Source organism: Lacerta agilis, chromosome 14, assembly GCF_009819535.1.
Source record: "Lacerta agilis isolate rLacAgi1 chromosome 14, rLacAgi1.pri, whole genome shotgun sequence".
Lineage (NCBI taxonomy): Eukaryota > Metazoa > Chordata > Lepidosauria > Squamata > Lacertidae > Lacerta > Lacerta agilis.
Genome location: NC_046325.1, coordinates 18587696 through 18602158, shown reverse-complemented (window position 1 = coordinate 18602158; position 14463 = coordinate 18587696). Strand labels below are relative to the sequence as shown.

Below are 14463 nucleotides of genomic sequence, written 5' to 3'. Positions count from 1 at the left end.
GTTGTTATTTCAATAGCAGTAGGAACACAGGAAATTGCTATATGCTGAAACAAGACCACTGGTCCCTCCAGCTCAGTGCTAACTACACAGACTGGCAGAACCTCTCCAGGGTTCCAGGCAGAATATTTTTTTCCTGCCCTTACTGAAGATGCCAGGAATTAGAACTGGGACCTTCTGCATGCAGGGCATGTGCTCTACCAGAGAGCTGCAGCCATTTCCTGTAGTCTGTAGTTGTGGTCACAGAACATGACTAGTGGCCAGATATCTATGGCTCTTCAAAGACCCACAGATTACCACCCATCTGTCTCAGAGGCTTGGAGCAGATTGCAGTCATCCTTATCTCATTTTTATCCTTACAAAAGTGCCTGGATTATTGTTGGGGGGTGGGGATGACAGCTGATCACAAATGGCAAGCCAATTTAGAATGCACATACCCTTGCGGTTAACTAATAAGGCAAAGCCACCCTATCAAATTATGCACCTGGCGTGTGGGAGAAGGTGCGCCACCTTGGCTAGAGTGTTGGACGAGGACGACACAGTCCCGGGTTCAAATCCTGACTCTGCCACATATTTATTTATTACATTTATATACCACCTTTCCCTCCAAGGAGCTCAAGGTGGGGCACTTGGTTCTTCGCTCTCCATCCATTTTATCCTCACAACAACCCTGTGAGGTAGGTCAGGCCAAGAGACAGTGAGTGAAGAGACAGCCTGGAAGCTTGCTGGGTGGCCTTGGGCCAGTGACTCTCTCAGCTTAAGCTACCGCACAAGGTTGTTGTGAGTGAGAGCAAAATTGGGAGGGGGCCGCTAAGCATCACCTCAAGTTCCTTAGAGGAGAGGAGGGGTATAAACTCAATAAACAAGCCAGTCCATACATTTCACCCTGAGATCTAAGACACAAGGGTGGTTCCTCTTTGAAGGCTCCACCTTCCCCAGCCACAGCTCAGGGGGTGCCATGTCCTCTAAATATAGACTTATTTCGTGCCTCCCACACACTTGAGATTTCGCACATTCCAGGCTAAATTCAACTCTTCCCCACTGCAGCTAAATCCCATCACATCCCCTCCAGCTGACTCAGGAATACCCCTCCCAAACTCACCTCAGCCTCTCAGCCCCACTTTTCTTTAAGGTGGCTGTATTTATCTTTACCTGTCCTTCCCCGCTCCTCCACCAGCCTTGGAATTTCATGTTGAGTTTTCAAGTGAGGGGGGTGGCGCATCTTTAAAAAACACCCTTCTCTGCTCCCTGGGTCACCACAGAGTCCGGGGTGGCTCGCTTTGTTTATGTGTGTCGGGGAAACACGCATATGGCCCCAAACGCATCGCCACTTGTTTACCTCCAGTGCCGCGCACAGAGGTGGATGGGAAGCTGCCTCTTAGCAAACAATGGAGCCGTGGCTGCTCTAATCCTGGACTACCTTTCTTTGCGTATATTACTCCCCCCCCCCAAAAAAAAAAATGAAGGAAGAGCGACTGTTCCATGAGATGCCCCAAAATTCCACCTTAAGAGGCAGTGATGTCATCACGGGGTCCGCAGTACCAGAAGGCGCAGCCTGCATCCGGAGACCAGGGGTGGGGGGCGGGAGGCAGAGACGCACAAGGTGTGTGGGGGGGACAGACGGACAGACTGACTCCTATTCGTCGACATCCTGCATCTTCCTTCCCCCACCAAAAAAAAAAAGCAAAAAGCTCCCCATCATCCTCTCCATTCTCCCTCTGCTCTCCGCTTCAAGGGGTTTTCTCAGTCCCCTCAAGGTGCTGGGGGAGCTTCTTATAGCCTCTGTCTTCGCCTCACTGGTTGATTTTTATATTTTTTTAAAAAGAATTTTGGTTGGGGGGAGGTTGGGGGTGAAGATTCCCCCCCCCTCCATCTCTGCTCCTTCCTCTCTCTCAAAAATATTATTAAGCCACAAGGGGTTGGTTTGGCAGGTAAGTATGGGCCTTCAGTGGCTACATTGTGTGTGTTTGTTTGTGTATGTGTGTGTACATCTATAGTGTGTGTTTGTGTGGTGTTTTGTTTTCCCCTGGGGCAGCAGTGGGGGGGGAGGGAAGGTGAGGGGGGGAGAGATCATTGAGTGTCCCCTTTTACCTAACACTGAGATCATAGGACAGAAGGAGGAGGGGGGAGTTTCAGCACCTGTGAGGTGACCGGCTGCATGTTAACATTGGTGTGCTTGTTTTTTGCTCATTAGTGCCAGCCTAGCTGAGAGAGACAGACAGACAGACTTGCTTCTGATGGCTATTTGTCTGTCTGGGTGTATGTGTGTGCGTGCGTGTGTGTGTAAGAGAGAAAGATGACTGTCAGTTTGTGGATATTTGTGTGCTGCCCACTGCAGTGTGTGAATGAGTGAAGGATAGCTTTAAGTGTATATGAGGAAGGGAGGAAGGGAGGAAGGAAAGACAGACAGTCTGCATGTCTGGTGGACATATGAGGGTGTCCGCTAAGGTGTGTGGAAGAGTGGTTCGAGTGTATGGGCAGTTTGTGTGTTCATGTGTATATATGCCTGGGACTGATAGATTGTGATTCAGGCGGTGTGCAGTTTGTGTGGTGTGTGCACTTGTACGATTTCAACTGGTGCATGAAAGAAATTAGCGCGCCTAAAGTATGCTGACAAGTACCAGTTATTAGGATGTGCTTGTTCTAAGGGTCTGGGCGCATCTGTGTCCATGGATACAGGAGAAACAGGTGAGGATTTGTGTGCCGTTGCGTCTTTGTGTGGTGACTGTAAGTGTCTGTGGTGTCCCTTGGGCTTTTCTGTTGTGTGATGTCTGTGTTGGTGTGGTGCGCCAGTGAACTGGAGGGGGAGGGGTTTAAGAAGAGAGAAAGATAACTCCCATGAGAAAACAAACACAAACACACTGACACACTGACACACAACACTGAAGTAAAGTTCACAGAGAACATCATCTCACTTAGCCCTATGTACATACAGAGAGAGAGATCATAACAGAGACAACTAGAAAAAGCAGACACCGTACATGCCCCCCCCGCCCTTATACACTCTCACGCATTGATCATTGTCATACACATGTGCTCACACTTGCATAATAGCTCACCCACATTCACACAAGCCGGCACTCCAGGCACCCTTGCCTTCTTACCCCCATATAGCAAAGGGCAAAGTGAAACATCTGAAACAAATTTTGAGGTAGGAAGAAACGTAAAATCTTATATACAGTAGTTTGAATGCATGTGTAGAAAATAGACAGTGGAAGTTTTTTTAACAAACAAAACAAAACTCAAACCAGCTGTTATATTAAAACTCATACTGACATTATATTATATTATATTATATTATATTATATTATATTATATTATATTATATCCGAACAGCCTTTCGATCATAATGGCTCCCATAATGGTTTCAGATGAGCACAAACTATAATATTTAACAATTCAAATAATTTAACAGTACTGTCTGTAGCATGCTTACTTAGAAGTAAGCCCATCTGAGTTCAGCTGGAACTTATGCTGAAGGAAGTTTGGATAGGGTTACAGTCTTTAATAATAAAACCAGACTGCAGTTCTCTGCCCACTTTCTGGGGAATAATCCCCCACGTAAACCAATGGAGATTATTGTTTAGTAGACCTGTATAGCAGACCTGCTGTTAATCATCTGCAGATGAAGGCACTTGGAGCGGGTGCGTGTGATGCTGTGCATCTGACCTAGACCCCTGAATGTTCTGGCTGCTGCCTTAGCCCCTTCCTATCCCACCCTACGCATTTGTACATTCTGATTTATAAATTTGAAATCTGGGGGATGAGTAATTCTAAGGTAAATGTGTAAAAATGTTCAAAGCTGGGTGGCAATACTTCAAACACATGCACAGCACTCAAAAAGTAGTTTTGAGATTAGACATGCTTCGCTGATTTTTAGCTCTGCCAGTCATCCTATCGTGCAGATAAGTCTTATTCCAGAATCCGATCATGCAGGTGTAACTTACTCCAGAATATGGCCATTTGCAGTCATTTTGCTTTCTGTAAGGTCGCTCTCACATGTAGAGGTCTACGCTTGAACACATGTAAACAGATACAACATTGTTGTACTTTTACTCTTAAGTTACCAGTAACATCTTCTGAAACACACATAAAACGTTGCCTCAGAACACACCATGCTGCCTGTAAACATGCCGGCCCTCATATTCAAACACACCACTTCATTCACACATGCACAAATACCTAAGTGCACACTCAAATCTGTGTCACCGTACAGTTACCTCCACTCACAAAGAAACATACACAGGGGAATAGTGGGTATTGCAGTCCTCTCTTGTGCATTCACACACATCCTTAATTTGAACAAAAAAAAGAGATCACACCAGCATAAATATCACATACACACACTTTATTGCATATTCATTATTTTCATATAAGGCTGATTCACACATGCACACGTCAGTTGATTTCTTATCACGATGAGAGACAGGGACAGCTGAATGTGTGAATGCTCCATTGAAAAATATTGCATTTGAGGTGGAGTCACCGAGTGATCAGTTGTGCATGAAGGAACCAGCTCTGAGATACCAATTATGCGTCTTTTAGGTGCCTTTTAGAATGCACAGCCAGAGCCAAGTAGACACACGATCAACACAGCTATGGCTGTGGTCCTTTGCATTCATCTGGGAGAAAGAGGTACAAAACAGGGTGCAGTTTATTTCTGAGTAAACTGAGCACAGGATCATGTTGCTGGGCTTACAGCATAGCGTTCTCCACACAAAGAATACGAAATAATTTCAGAACACTCATGCTGTGACACACACACACACACACACACACACACACACACACACTATGCATGCCATGTCATCCCAACACAGAGATTCCTGCACACACTCACAACACATGGATCCATCCTCAATTACAGATTTCTTCATATACAAATTCTGTTCGCACCTATAGTTACTTACTACATCCTTACGCACAATACACACATGCATGTTTCACTGAGAACACAGGCCTTTTTCCTTACACACAAACCCACCATATAAACCCATTTTAAGATAGGCAGAAATGCATTGCCCCGAATGTCACTCCCTATCTTAACCAGCGTAATCCTACCTAAAGAGCCCCATTACTCTCTGCACATGCAGCTCCATCTAAACATTTTTCAACAAAGGAAGAACCCAAATGTCAACTTCTTAATTAAAGCAAAAGCCCCTGAATCCAACTTTTCAAAACTTCCATTCTAACATTGATTTATTTGTTTGAGGGATAGTTTTAAAGAACTAAACATTAAGGTTCTGTAGATGCATTTTTAATGCAATAACATGTTCATTTGCTGAATTTAGTATGCATTACGTATTAATTTTCAAAAAGCTCTAAATTCAAAAGTATCCATTACAGTATTTAGTTATTGTATTGATTTCCTGCCTTCCCTTCTTCCGAAGATTCCTGCACTGCAGGCAGTTGGACTAAATAACCCTCATGGTCCCTTCCAACTACAATTCTACAATTCTATGATGAAACCTAAGGTGGTATACACACACAGGCTCCCACACTGGCCCTGGCCCAAATCGAGATCAGTCTTCATTTCAGCTGGGCAGGCTGCATTATGTGTCTAGGAATACTGATGATGATGATGATAGGTGGGTGTTTTAAAAAATAATAATAATATGAATTGAGGGCAAGGGAAATGCAGGCAAAATTAGGTCAGGAGAAATTGTTTGAGAATCTATTTTTTCCTCCACATGTATTTTAAGTCTCTATTATGCACTCATGCAAACCCTCCCACATTATTTCTCTCTCACTAGTTTCTCCTTCCCACTCCACTCCACTTTCCCTACTTCTTCATCTCACAGCCCAGGAAATAGGATGGTGCGGCAATAGTGCTGGAGGAGAGACATTGGTCTCCTCACCTACCTAATGCCAAGCCAATTCTCTCTTTTGTACTGAGAAACATTGCACAGACACACACAGTCCCCCTCTGCAACGAAACAGTACAATATAGGAGAGGTGGGTGTTGGGACTGGGTGAGCTACAGGCCAAGGAGGTTCCTTGGAGGCGGCCCAGGATTGTAGCCAATGCTGGTTCTTCTCAGTGCAGACCATTGAAACGAATAGGCATGATTAACTTAGGCCCACAAATTCTAGTAGGTCTGCTCTGAGTACAGCTAGCACTGGACATAATCCCCAGTGAAAAACTTCAGGTGCAGGAAAGGGGAGAAGGAAGAACTGGAGGGGAGGATGGATAGGTCAGTGGGGACTATAGAGAGGCAAGCAGAGGCCGTAAGGAGGAGGAAGTAGCCATGGGGGGAGGGCAAACAGTGGGGCACTGAAATTTCAAGGGACAGCATGGGATAGAGGGTGAACTGGGGAGACCCACCAAAGGGAGTATAGGAGAGCAACCATAGCTAGGAGAGGAGATTCTGAGGGGGCACCCCACAAGAAAAGTGTGGGTGCACTGGGGTCAAAAGTCATATGGGAGAAAGTGGGGGCAAAGAGAAGACTGAAGGGGTCCTAAAGGTGGAGGCGAGCACAGAAGCCTCTCAGCTTCAGGAAGATCATCATCAGGGTCCGTAGTGAAGTCAGCAAGGGAAGCTGGGTCCACTGCAGGAGGAAGGATCTGGCGGAAGATAGGAGGAGGGGCTGAGAGAGAACCAGAGTCAGGTGGGGCAAGAGTGGGGAGCCATGGGGCAGAGAGGTTGCTACCTGGAAGAGAAAAAGGAATTGGTTCATTAGTGTAAACGCAAGGGTGGGAAGACTCAGAGCCCAGCAGGTGGAGCAGTATGGGGAGAGGGCTGGGAGTGGGAATCGGGGGGGGGGGGAGTAGGAACTGGGGGAGATGGCAAGGAAGGAGGGAGGGAGGGAGGAGGGGGTCAGTGGAGAAGGAAAACTGGCTGGTGAGGGAGAGATGAATTGGGAAGCGGTCAATGGCAGTGGAAGGACAGTGCAGAAGCAGTAGATTGAGTCTCCGTTTGAGAGGAAGGGGACATTGAAGAAAGGGGGCAAAGTGAAGGAGAAGCAAAAAGAAAGAGGGGAGTCCTGGGAAGATGGGGCAGGAGGCAAGCGAAAGAAGGAAGAGAGGGAAGGAAGGGTGGCAGAGGGGTGGAACGAATCGATATAAAAGTGAGCAGGCTGCTAAGGTTGGGTAGGTAGTTTTCGTGGTGAAAGAGATGGGGAGAGGGACAGAAGAGGCCCCTGAATGAGAAGTGACATTTCGCCTACAGGTGAAGCTCTGGCGAGCATCTATTTTGCCACAGTTACACTTTGAGTGTGGAGCTGCTTCCAAACTTAATGTGGTAAAGGGGCAAACTAGGCACTGCCTGCTTTCTGTGCAATGAGGGAGAAGGAGACATGTCTCCGTGCAGGAAAAGTGTGTGTGAAGTGACCCTAGGCTAAGCAGAGGATGGAGGGGGGAAAGGCAGAAGTTCCCCGGGAAAGAAGGACAGCGATAAGAGAGTAGAGAAAGGAGTTATGGCAACACATGGAAGCGGGGAAGGAGAGGAGACCATGAAGAAGGAAGAAAGGAGAAGAGGAAGAGGGTTGATGAAAAAGACAAAGTCAGCAGAAGAATGGAAAGGGGTAGAAAGAGGGAAGGATGTGAGGCTGTGACAGAGAAGAAATGAATGAAGGATGAGAATGAATGGAGGGCAGAAAAGAGGTGAGGGAGGGAGGCCAGAGATGAATGGGTATCCTAGGACGTGGAGATAATGATGGCAGATCTGCATGGACAGGCACTTGGAGAGGATAATGAAGCGCCAGGGGTGATGGCATGAAGCCTGCAGTGAAGGACTGCGGTGATGGTCCACAGGGCTCGAAAAACGATGGTGGCAGAGGGCTATGGAGGGAATTGAAAAAGAGAAGGGGATGCAGAGGGCAGGAGAGAGAGGGGGGAGGGGTAGAAGGAGGGAAGGCTGTGTGTAAGGATGGAAGGGATGGAGTGGGAGTGACAAAAAGAGGAGAGAGTGATAATGGCAGAGGGGTGCAGTGGCAATGCCGGTCATTACGAGAGGGATGGGAGGGAGGGAGGGAGGGAGGAAGGAAGGAGAGGAGAGGACAGTGGAGAAGCGTACATGGTGGAATGGGGAGGGCGAAAGCGTAACGCAGCAGGGAGCGCGAGTGGCCAAGAAGCGCCATGGAGGGAGCGAGAGGAAGAAGGGGTGAGGATGGCAGGGGCCACGGGGAGCGGACAATGGAAGGGACGGCGGCCCGAGCGGAGTGTCGGCGTGCGGATGGATGGTGGGACGGGAGCGATGGAGGGCAGCGAGCGGAGGGAGAGTGGCCGAGGCTGCGGAGGACTGTGGCGGAGCAGCCGTCCGCACTCACCTTCCCTGTCCCTTTCTCTCTCTCTCTCTCTGTCCCTCTCTTTCGCAGACCCCGGCGCTGCGCGGGCTCTTTCTCTGCCAACTCCTGCCTCCTCCTGCTGCTGCGCCCGCCCCGTCTAGAAAGAGCCTCGCCCCCCTCCCCTCTTCGCCGCGCTCCCTCCTGCCTTCTCCTTTCCCCGCGGCAGGAGGGGTGGGGGGAGAGGGCGGTGGGCCGAGGAGGAGGAGGGGCCAGGATGACGCCTCGCGCCCTGATTTGACACCTGCGCACCGTCGGGGGGCGGCCCCCCGCCTCGGCCCGCGCTGCCGATGCTGAGCTCAGTGTGCGTCTCCTCTTTCCGCGGGCGCAAGTCTGGGAACAAGCCGCCGTCCAAGTCATGTTTGAAAGGGGAGATGGGCCGGAACGAAGACAACGACAAGATAGTCATCAACGTGGGCGGCATCCGGCATGAGACGTACCGCAGCACCCTCAAGACCCTGCCGGGCACGCGGCTGTCGTGGCTCACCGAGCCCGACGCGTGCAGCAACTTCGACTACGACCCCAAGGCCGACGAGTTCTTCTTCGACCGGCACCCGCAAGTCTTCGCCTACGTGCTCAACTACTACCGCACGGGGAAGCTGCACTGCCCGGCCGACGTGTGCGGGCCCCTCTTCGAGGAGGAGCTGGCCTTCTGGGGCATCGACGAGACCGACGTGGAAGCCTGCTGCTGGATGAACTACCGGCAGCACCGCGACGCCGAGGAAGCCCTCGACAGCTTCGAGACGCCCGAGAGCCAGGACGATGAGGAGAGCGGAGACCTCAAGCGCCACTGCCTGCAGGAGGACGGGCGCAAGCTGGGCCGGTGGGCCGCCATGCAGCCCAAGGTGTGGGCGCTCTTCGAGGACCCCTACTCCTCCAGGATGGCCAGGGTGAGTAGCGCTGGGCTGGGGGCTCACTTAGTTGCTTCCTCAGGCTCACCTGCTGTGGGCAGCATGGAGGAGCAGGATATAGATACCTATGACTGCTGTTGTTATTGCTGTTAGCATCATGACCACTAGCATTGACGCTCTTGTCCACACTAATGGCACAGGAGAAGGCAAGCAGGGGAGCGGAGAGGCAGGATCCCTGCCCCCAGGAACTTACAGATCTCAATGTTGACAAGAGGAGTCAGGGGAATAGGGGCAAGCATAGTTAAGGCTGGCAGAGCACAGCTTGTTTGCCAAGAAGTTAATCCCACTGTGTTCATTGGGGCTTATTGCCAAGGAAGTGCAGAAGGGTTTGAGGGCAGCCTTGGTTCGTGTAGGGGAGAGAAGAGCACCCTTGCTTTTCTCTCCCTCCCTTACACTGAGTCAGGTCCCAGGTCCATTTAGCCCAGAATGGCTACTCTGACAGGAAATGGCTTTGCAAGGTCTCAGGCAGGGTCTTCCTCAATCCTGCTACTTTTTACTTGGAGAGGCAAAAATTAAAGCTGGGAACCACCTGAGTCCAAAGCATGGGCTCTGCCTCCCTGAACTGAGTTTGCTCTCCCAGTCTCTGGTTACAGCTAGAGGTGGGACAGAGTAAGCAGGAGAAATTTCTCTTTAAATGTTCTTTTGCTCGTTTTGCAATTGTCCCTTAGCTCTGTTCAACAGCAGGCCTTCCAGCCTTCTTCTTTGCTGTAAATCCTGACTTCCCAAAGAAACCCCCCCCCCCCCGCTACCCTGAAATTGTACTTTTAAGAGAAAGGGGTGCAAGGGGCAGATGGAAAAGGTGAGATGTAAATGGTCAAGAGTGGAGGTGCGGGCTAACGTTGGAGGTGCAGTTGAGATGTGCAAGACTTGTCCCAAGCAAAATGGCACAATGCGGAGACTAGCACAGAGGGACTAGTGTGCAAGGGTTCATGTGCAATGCTTGGTAAGCATGGATGGATGTGCAAAAATAAGGGGGGAGAAGGATGTGTGAGTGGCACTGGGTGCTGGAGGTGAAGGCAGATTATGCAGTAGAAAAGATGAGGTTGCCAGTCTTAGTGTGCAAACAGAACAGACTGAGAAATGAAGATGTTCTGCAGGCAGGGATGTTTTTCAGGAGCTGATGGCACCAGTCACATCTTAGGCACACACAAGCGATGTGCACCGTGCACTGAAGTGCCCTGTAAAGAGAACATATAATAGTCAGATGCTGCAAACAGACATCTAGAGGAAGGAATGGTTGGTTGGGAGAATACAGAATGTGGAACGGAGAATGGTGCAGGTTTCAGAGGTGTGCAAGGGCACTGGAAGAGGTGCACTCAGCCATGTTGAGGCATGCAAAATGTTGCAGAAAATAGGAGAGGTTAATGTGCAGGCTAAGAGGGGGTGACTGAACGAGCCTGATAGAGAGGGGCAGTGATTCCTGTTCAGGGAAAGCGTGCAAGAGACCCAAGTGTGAGAAATGGTACTCTAAGAAGGAGAAAGGAGCATGAGGAAAGGAATGGGGATCATGCAAGGAATGCTGCTGGTGGCAGTGAAAAGGGGGTGCAAGAAAAAAAGTTGAGCTCAAGAGTTGAGCACCATGGGACACAAGCGTGCGAATGAGTGTAGTAGTGTGTAGCAGCAGGAGGATCCTGACACGCATGCGCTGGGCTTATGACTTGCTTGTCGGTGTCAGGGTGAATGCCTTGATCTCCAGCAGGAGGTGCTGCTAAAACAGCTCCGAGTACTTTCCTCACTGTCCCCAAAATGAGGTCCCCTGTCCTCCTCCTCCTCCTCTCTGTTCTCCCCCATCCCCTCCACACACAGTTTATCTCAGGTCTCACTTGCGTCTTTCCTGAATTTTGGAATCCTCTGGTCTCACTGCAGTTTTGCATAGTCCCCCCGCCCCCACAGCATGCCCCAGTGCCAAATCTAGGGATCTTTTCTTCTCTCTCCATTCAGCCCAAATCGACATCATCTATCCAGGGAGAAACTCCAGATCTCCTCCCCCAATCTTCAGCAATGCAGTTCTGAATTGCCTCCCCCCCCCTTTCCAGTGTGCTTGAATAATGCTGCTTAAAACTGCCCCCTTCCCAGACACTGCAGTTTAGAATCCCCCATCCTGCACTGCACCCCCTAAATATCGCTCCCCTTACTGCATTACCCCCTGTTCTTTTTTCTTTCAGCCTATGCAGCTAAAACCTTTCCCTAGGTAAAGCACTGTATAACTTCTTTTTGCAGAGCAGCTGAAGGGGGGGGGGTGTTAATGAAAGACTGCTGCTTGTTCTCTCTCTCTCCTTCCTCCCGCCCCCCAACCCCTCCAGTATTACCTCTAGGACAATATTAGTGCTTTGCTATCTCTAGAACTGCAGAGCCAGCGGGTTGAGAAGGGGGGGGGGGGGAAGGGGCACCGCAGTGCAGTGTGGAAGCCCCAGAGTTTGCAGTGCAAAGCCGGCACTCTGCAATACATTTCCCCTCCCCTCGCCCCAGGCAGCTGTTCTCAAGGCTGCAAGGCCTGTCCGATCCCTTTATTCAGCCCCCCCTCCCCCATGCAGTTGGGAATGCAGCCAGAAAAAGTTACAGCAGGGAGGAAGAGAGGGCAGGAGTGTTGGGGAGCAGGGAAGGGAGGGGGGTTGCTGGCAGTGGGAGCCAAGAAACCAACGGGACTATGAGGCAATGCTGCATTCAGATGGACATCACGTCAGGGGTTCCATAAACAGAGGAGCTGGTTGAGAACTGAAGCCAGCATCTCCCCACTACCAGCCGATATAACGGTGGCTCCCCACTTAATGCATTTACAGAAATGGCATATGTGTGCTGTAACTACAGTAGGGCCCCCCCCCCAACCTTCTCTCTTTGGGCATTTGTGTATGAATAAGAAAAAGACGCAAATCGGTACTGAAGTTTGCAAAGTTGAGGGGGCGGGGAGAGTTGAGGTTCATGCCCCAAGCACAGTGTTTGAAGTACCTCCTTATGAAAAAGGATGCAAGGAGATTGGCCCCCATCCACCACTATCCTCGCCAGACAGGCAGACAGAAGGAAAGACTATGGACTGGGGAAGAGGAGATAGAAAACCAGATCAGTTGACAGCATAGTGAATAGATTGATGGGCCAAAATGCACTTCTGAATAATGCTTCTCCAATACGCAAAGACACATTTGCTTTGTTTTCGTTCACTCTGCACACACCAGCATGCATATTTTATAGTGATGCATAGGCAGGCTGGGGCTACAAAATCTGTACCAGAGCATATTTGATAGCTGCATCTAAGTCCCTACATATCAGAGAGGTGTAAAGTGTGTGCGTTGACAAATAGACAATGAATTAATAAAGACACACAGAGAGATACTTTTCTTCCTCTCATTCCCAGATCTTTTCACATCACAATCATTCTTTTTAAGTTTAGCTTTTCTCTATCAGTTTGCACCTTCTTTTAGTCTGGACTGTGTCCCAACTTTGATCCTGGAAGCACTTCAAGTCCCTTCATGGTATATAGACAAGGAAAAAGTTCCAGAGGGGCAGCTGCATTAATATGGTGCACCAAATATAAACCAAGAGGCAACCTTAAAAGTTTTGTCACTGGCTCGACGGCAGTTCCTTGAGTAATTATGTATAATCATGTATCTATTCCCATTTGTGTGGGTAGAGAAACATATTACATAACATAATTTGATTAAACCCAATGTAATTCCAAGCATGTTTGCTTGGAAGTTCAGTGGGACTTTGCAGCTAGCAAATGTGCTCAGGGTTGCAGTCTCAAACTGTCATATTTAGTGTACAAATGGCGCTTACTCATAAATTAAAAACAAAGTGCAGGTATGTGTACATATGCCTGTATGCAAGTGGAATGCATAAATATACGTACTCAGGACTGTTATTTCCATTTCCATTTCTCCCAACACTACTATTTTGTACTTTAACCACATTTGAAGTATGGCATGAGTATTTATTTCTTCATTAGCTGTGTGGACAGCAAACTCATACGTATACTCACAGATACATAATGATTAGGGAAAATATCATACGCAAAGCAGCTTCATCTGTGTAATAAGGTTACTGTATATGTATTATTATATTATATTATATTATATTATATTATATTATATTATATTATATTAATGCATATGTTTTTAGGTATACATGCACGAGGGAACAAAGTAGGGCCACTTAACTCAGACAAGCCTGTTTTCAGTACGCAAAGGGTTATATGGAATAAATGGGGAATGTGTTCTATCAGGGAGCTTGTTTAAAATGATGAAAATAAGATAAGTATCATTTACTACTGCATGCATTTTTAACGCCCAGATCCTTGTTCAGGGCAAATCTGCACTTTTTAATCAAATCGGGAACTAGGAACCCCGACTTCAGCATCATATAAAATGGATGATTTTTTTCTTTTCCTGCCAGCCTTGCAAGGGAAGTTCTGAGTTAAAATCCAATATACCCCTTCTCTGTAATCAGCTATAAAGTTGAACCTTGGACCAAAAAAAGGTTGATGCATCCAAAGTATTTGTGTCTGTCCAGCAGACTGAGAGCCAGTACCAGCTTCTGTGCTAAGGGAATTTATTTTTAACCAAGTTCACCTCTGCCTCTCCATCCCATCCTCACCTGTGATCTGCAAACACTGCTTTTATTCTTGACGCTGAAAGAGAAGGCAAAGTCTTTTTGTCCTATAGGAGGCACTAGAGAGACAGTGCCAACACACTCTGCAACAGAGCCCAGTCTTTCTTTTATCCTTTTAGCAAACTCTGCACAAATTTCCATGTCCCTTCGCTGGAGATCTTTGCTGTGCCCCCTTCCTTTTCATATTAATTCTCTGGCTTTCGTCTTCCCTGCATGATTAGCAAGCCAGTGCAGAAATTCTGGTTCAGCTTCTTAGGGAATTCAAAGGAGAGTAGATATGTGGGGGAAGGGAGGGAGGAGAGAGGGGGTTGTTTTTTTTTAAAGGCTTTTAATGACTCTTGTGAATAATGACTGCAGAAAGGGAACAGATTCCAGATGCTGGCAAGAGCCAGCTACAAAGGGTGGCTTCTCTTATTTATTACAATGTGGGGCTCAAGCATCTCAATTCTCTAGTCTCCTCTTTTTCTAGTTTAAACACCTCCTCACTCAGAGAGTTCTGGCATTCAGCAGCCCAATTCAAATTTGCCAGCCTCCATTCTTGTCCCAAAGGCTACAGAAGCTCTGGTCCTGAACACCATCTTAACCCACAAGCCAGTGTCCTTCTCCAATGAATCTAGGAGTCCTAGTTGCCAGCTCTCACTGTTTTAACCACCTAGACTCAACACTCCTCT

The 14463-nt window shown here is 48.4% G+C and overlaps 1 protein-coding gene across 9 annotated transcripts in view; it reads left to right on the top strand.

Moving 5' to 3' along the window:
* Window positions 1–8355: 8355 nt before the first annotated feature.
* LOC117058020 (potassium voltage-gated channel subfamily C member 1-like) overlaps window positions 8356–14463 on the top strand; it is a 45554-nt gene continuing 39446 nt past the window's right edge. For all 9 annotated transcript variants that reach the window (XR_004427831.1, XR_004427829.1, XR_004427828.1 and 6 more), the window contains exon 1: window positions 8356–9169. Coding sequence is in view for 3 of the 9 variants with exons in the window: in XM_033168887.1 (XP_033024778.1) it covers window positions 8570–9169 (600 nt within the window). In the remaining 6 variants the exon portion in view is untranslated. The remainder of the gene's footprint in view (window positions 9170–14463) is intronic.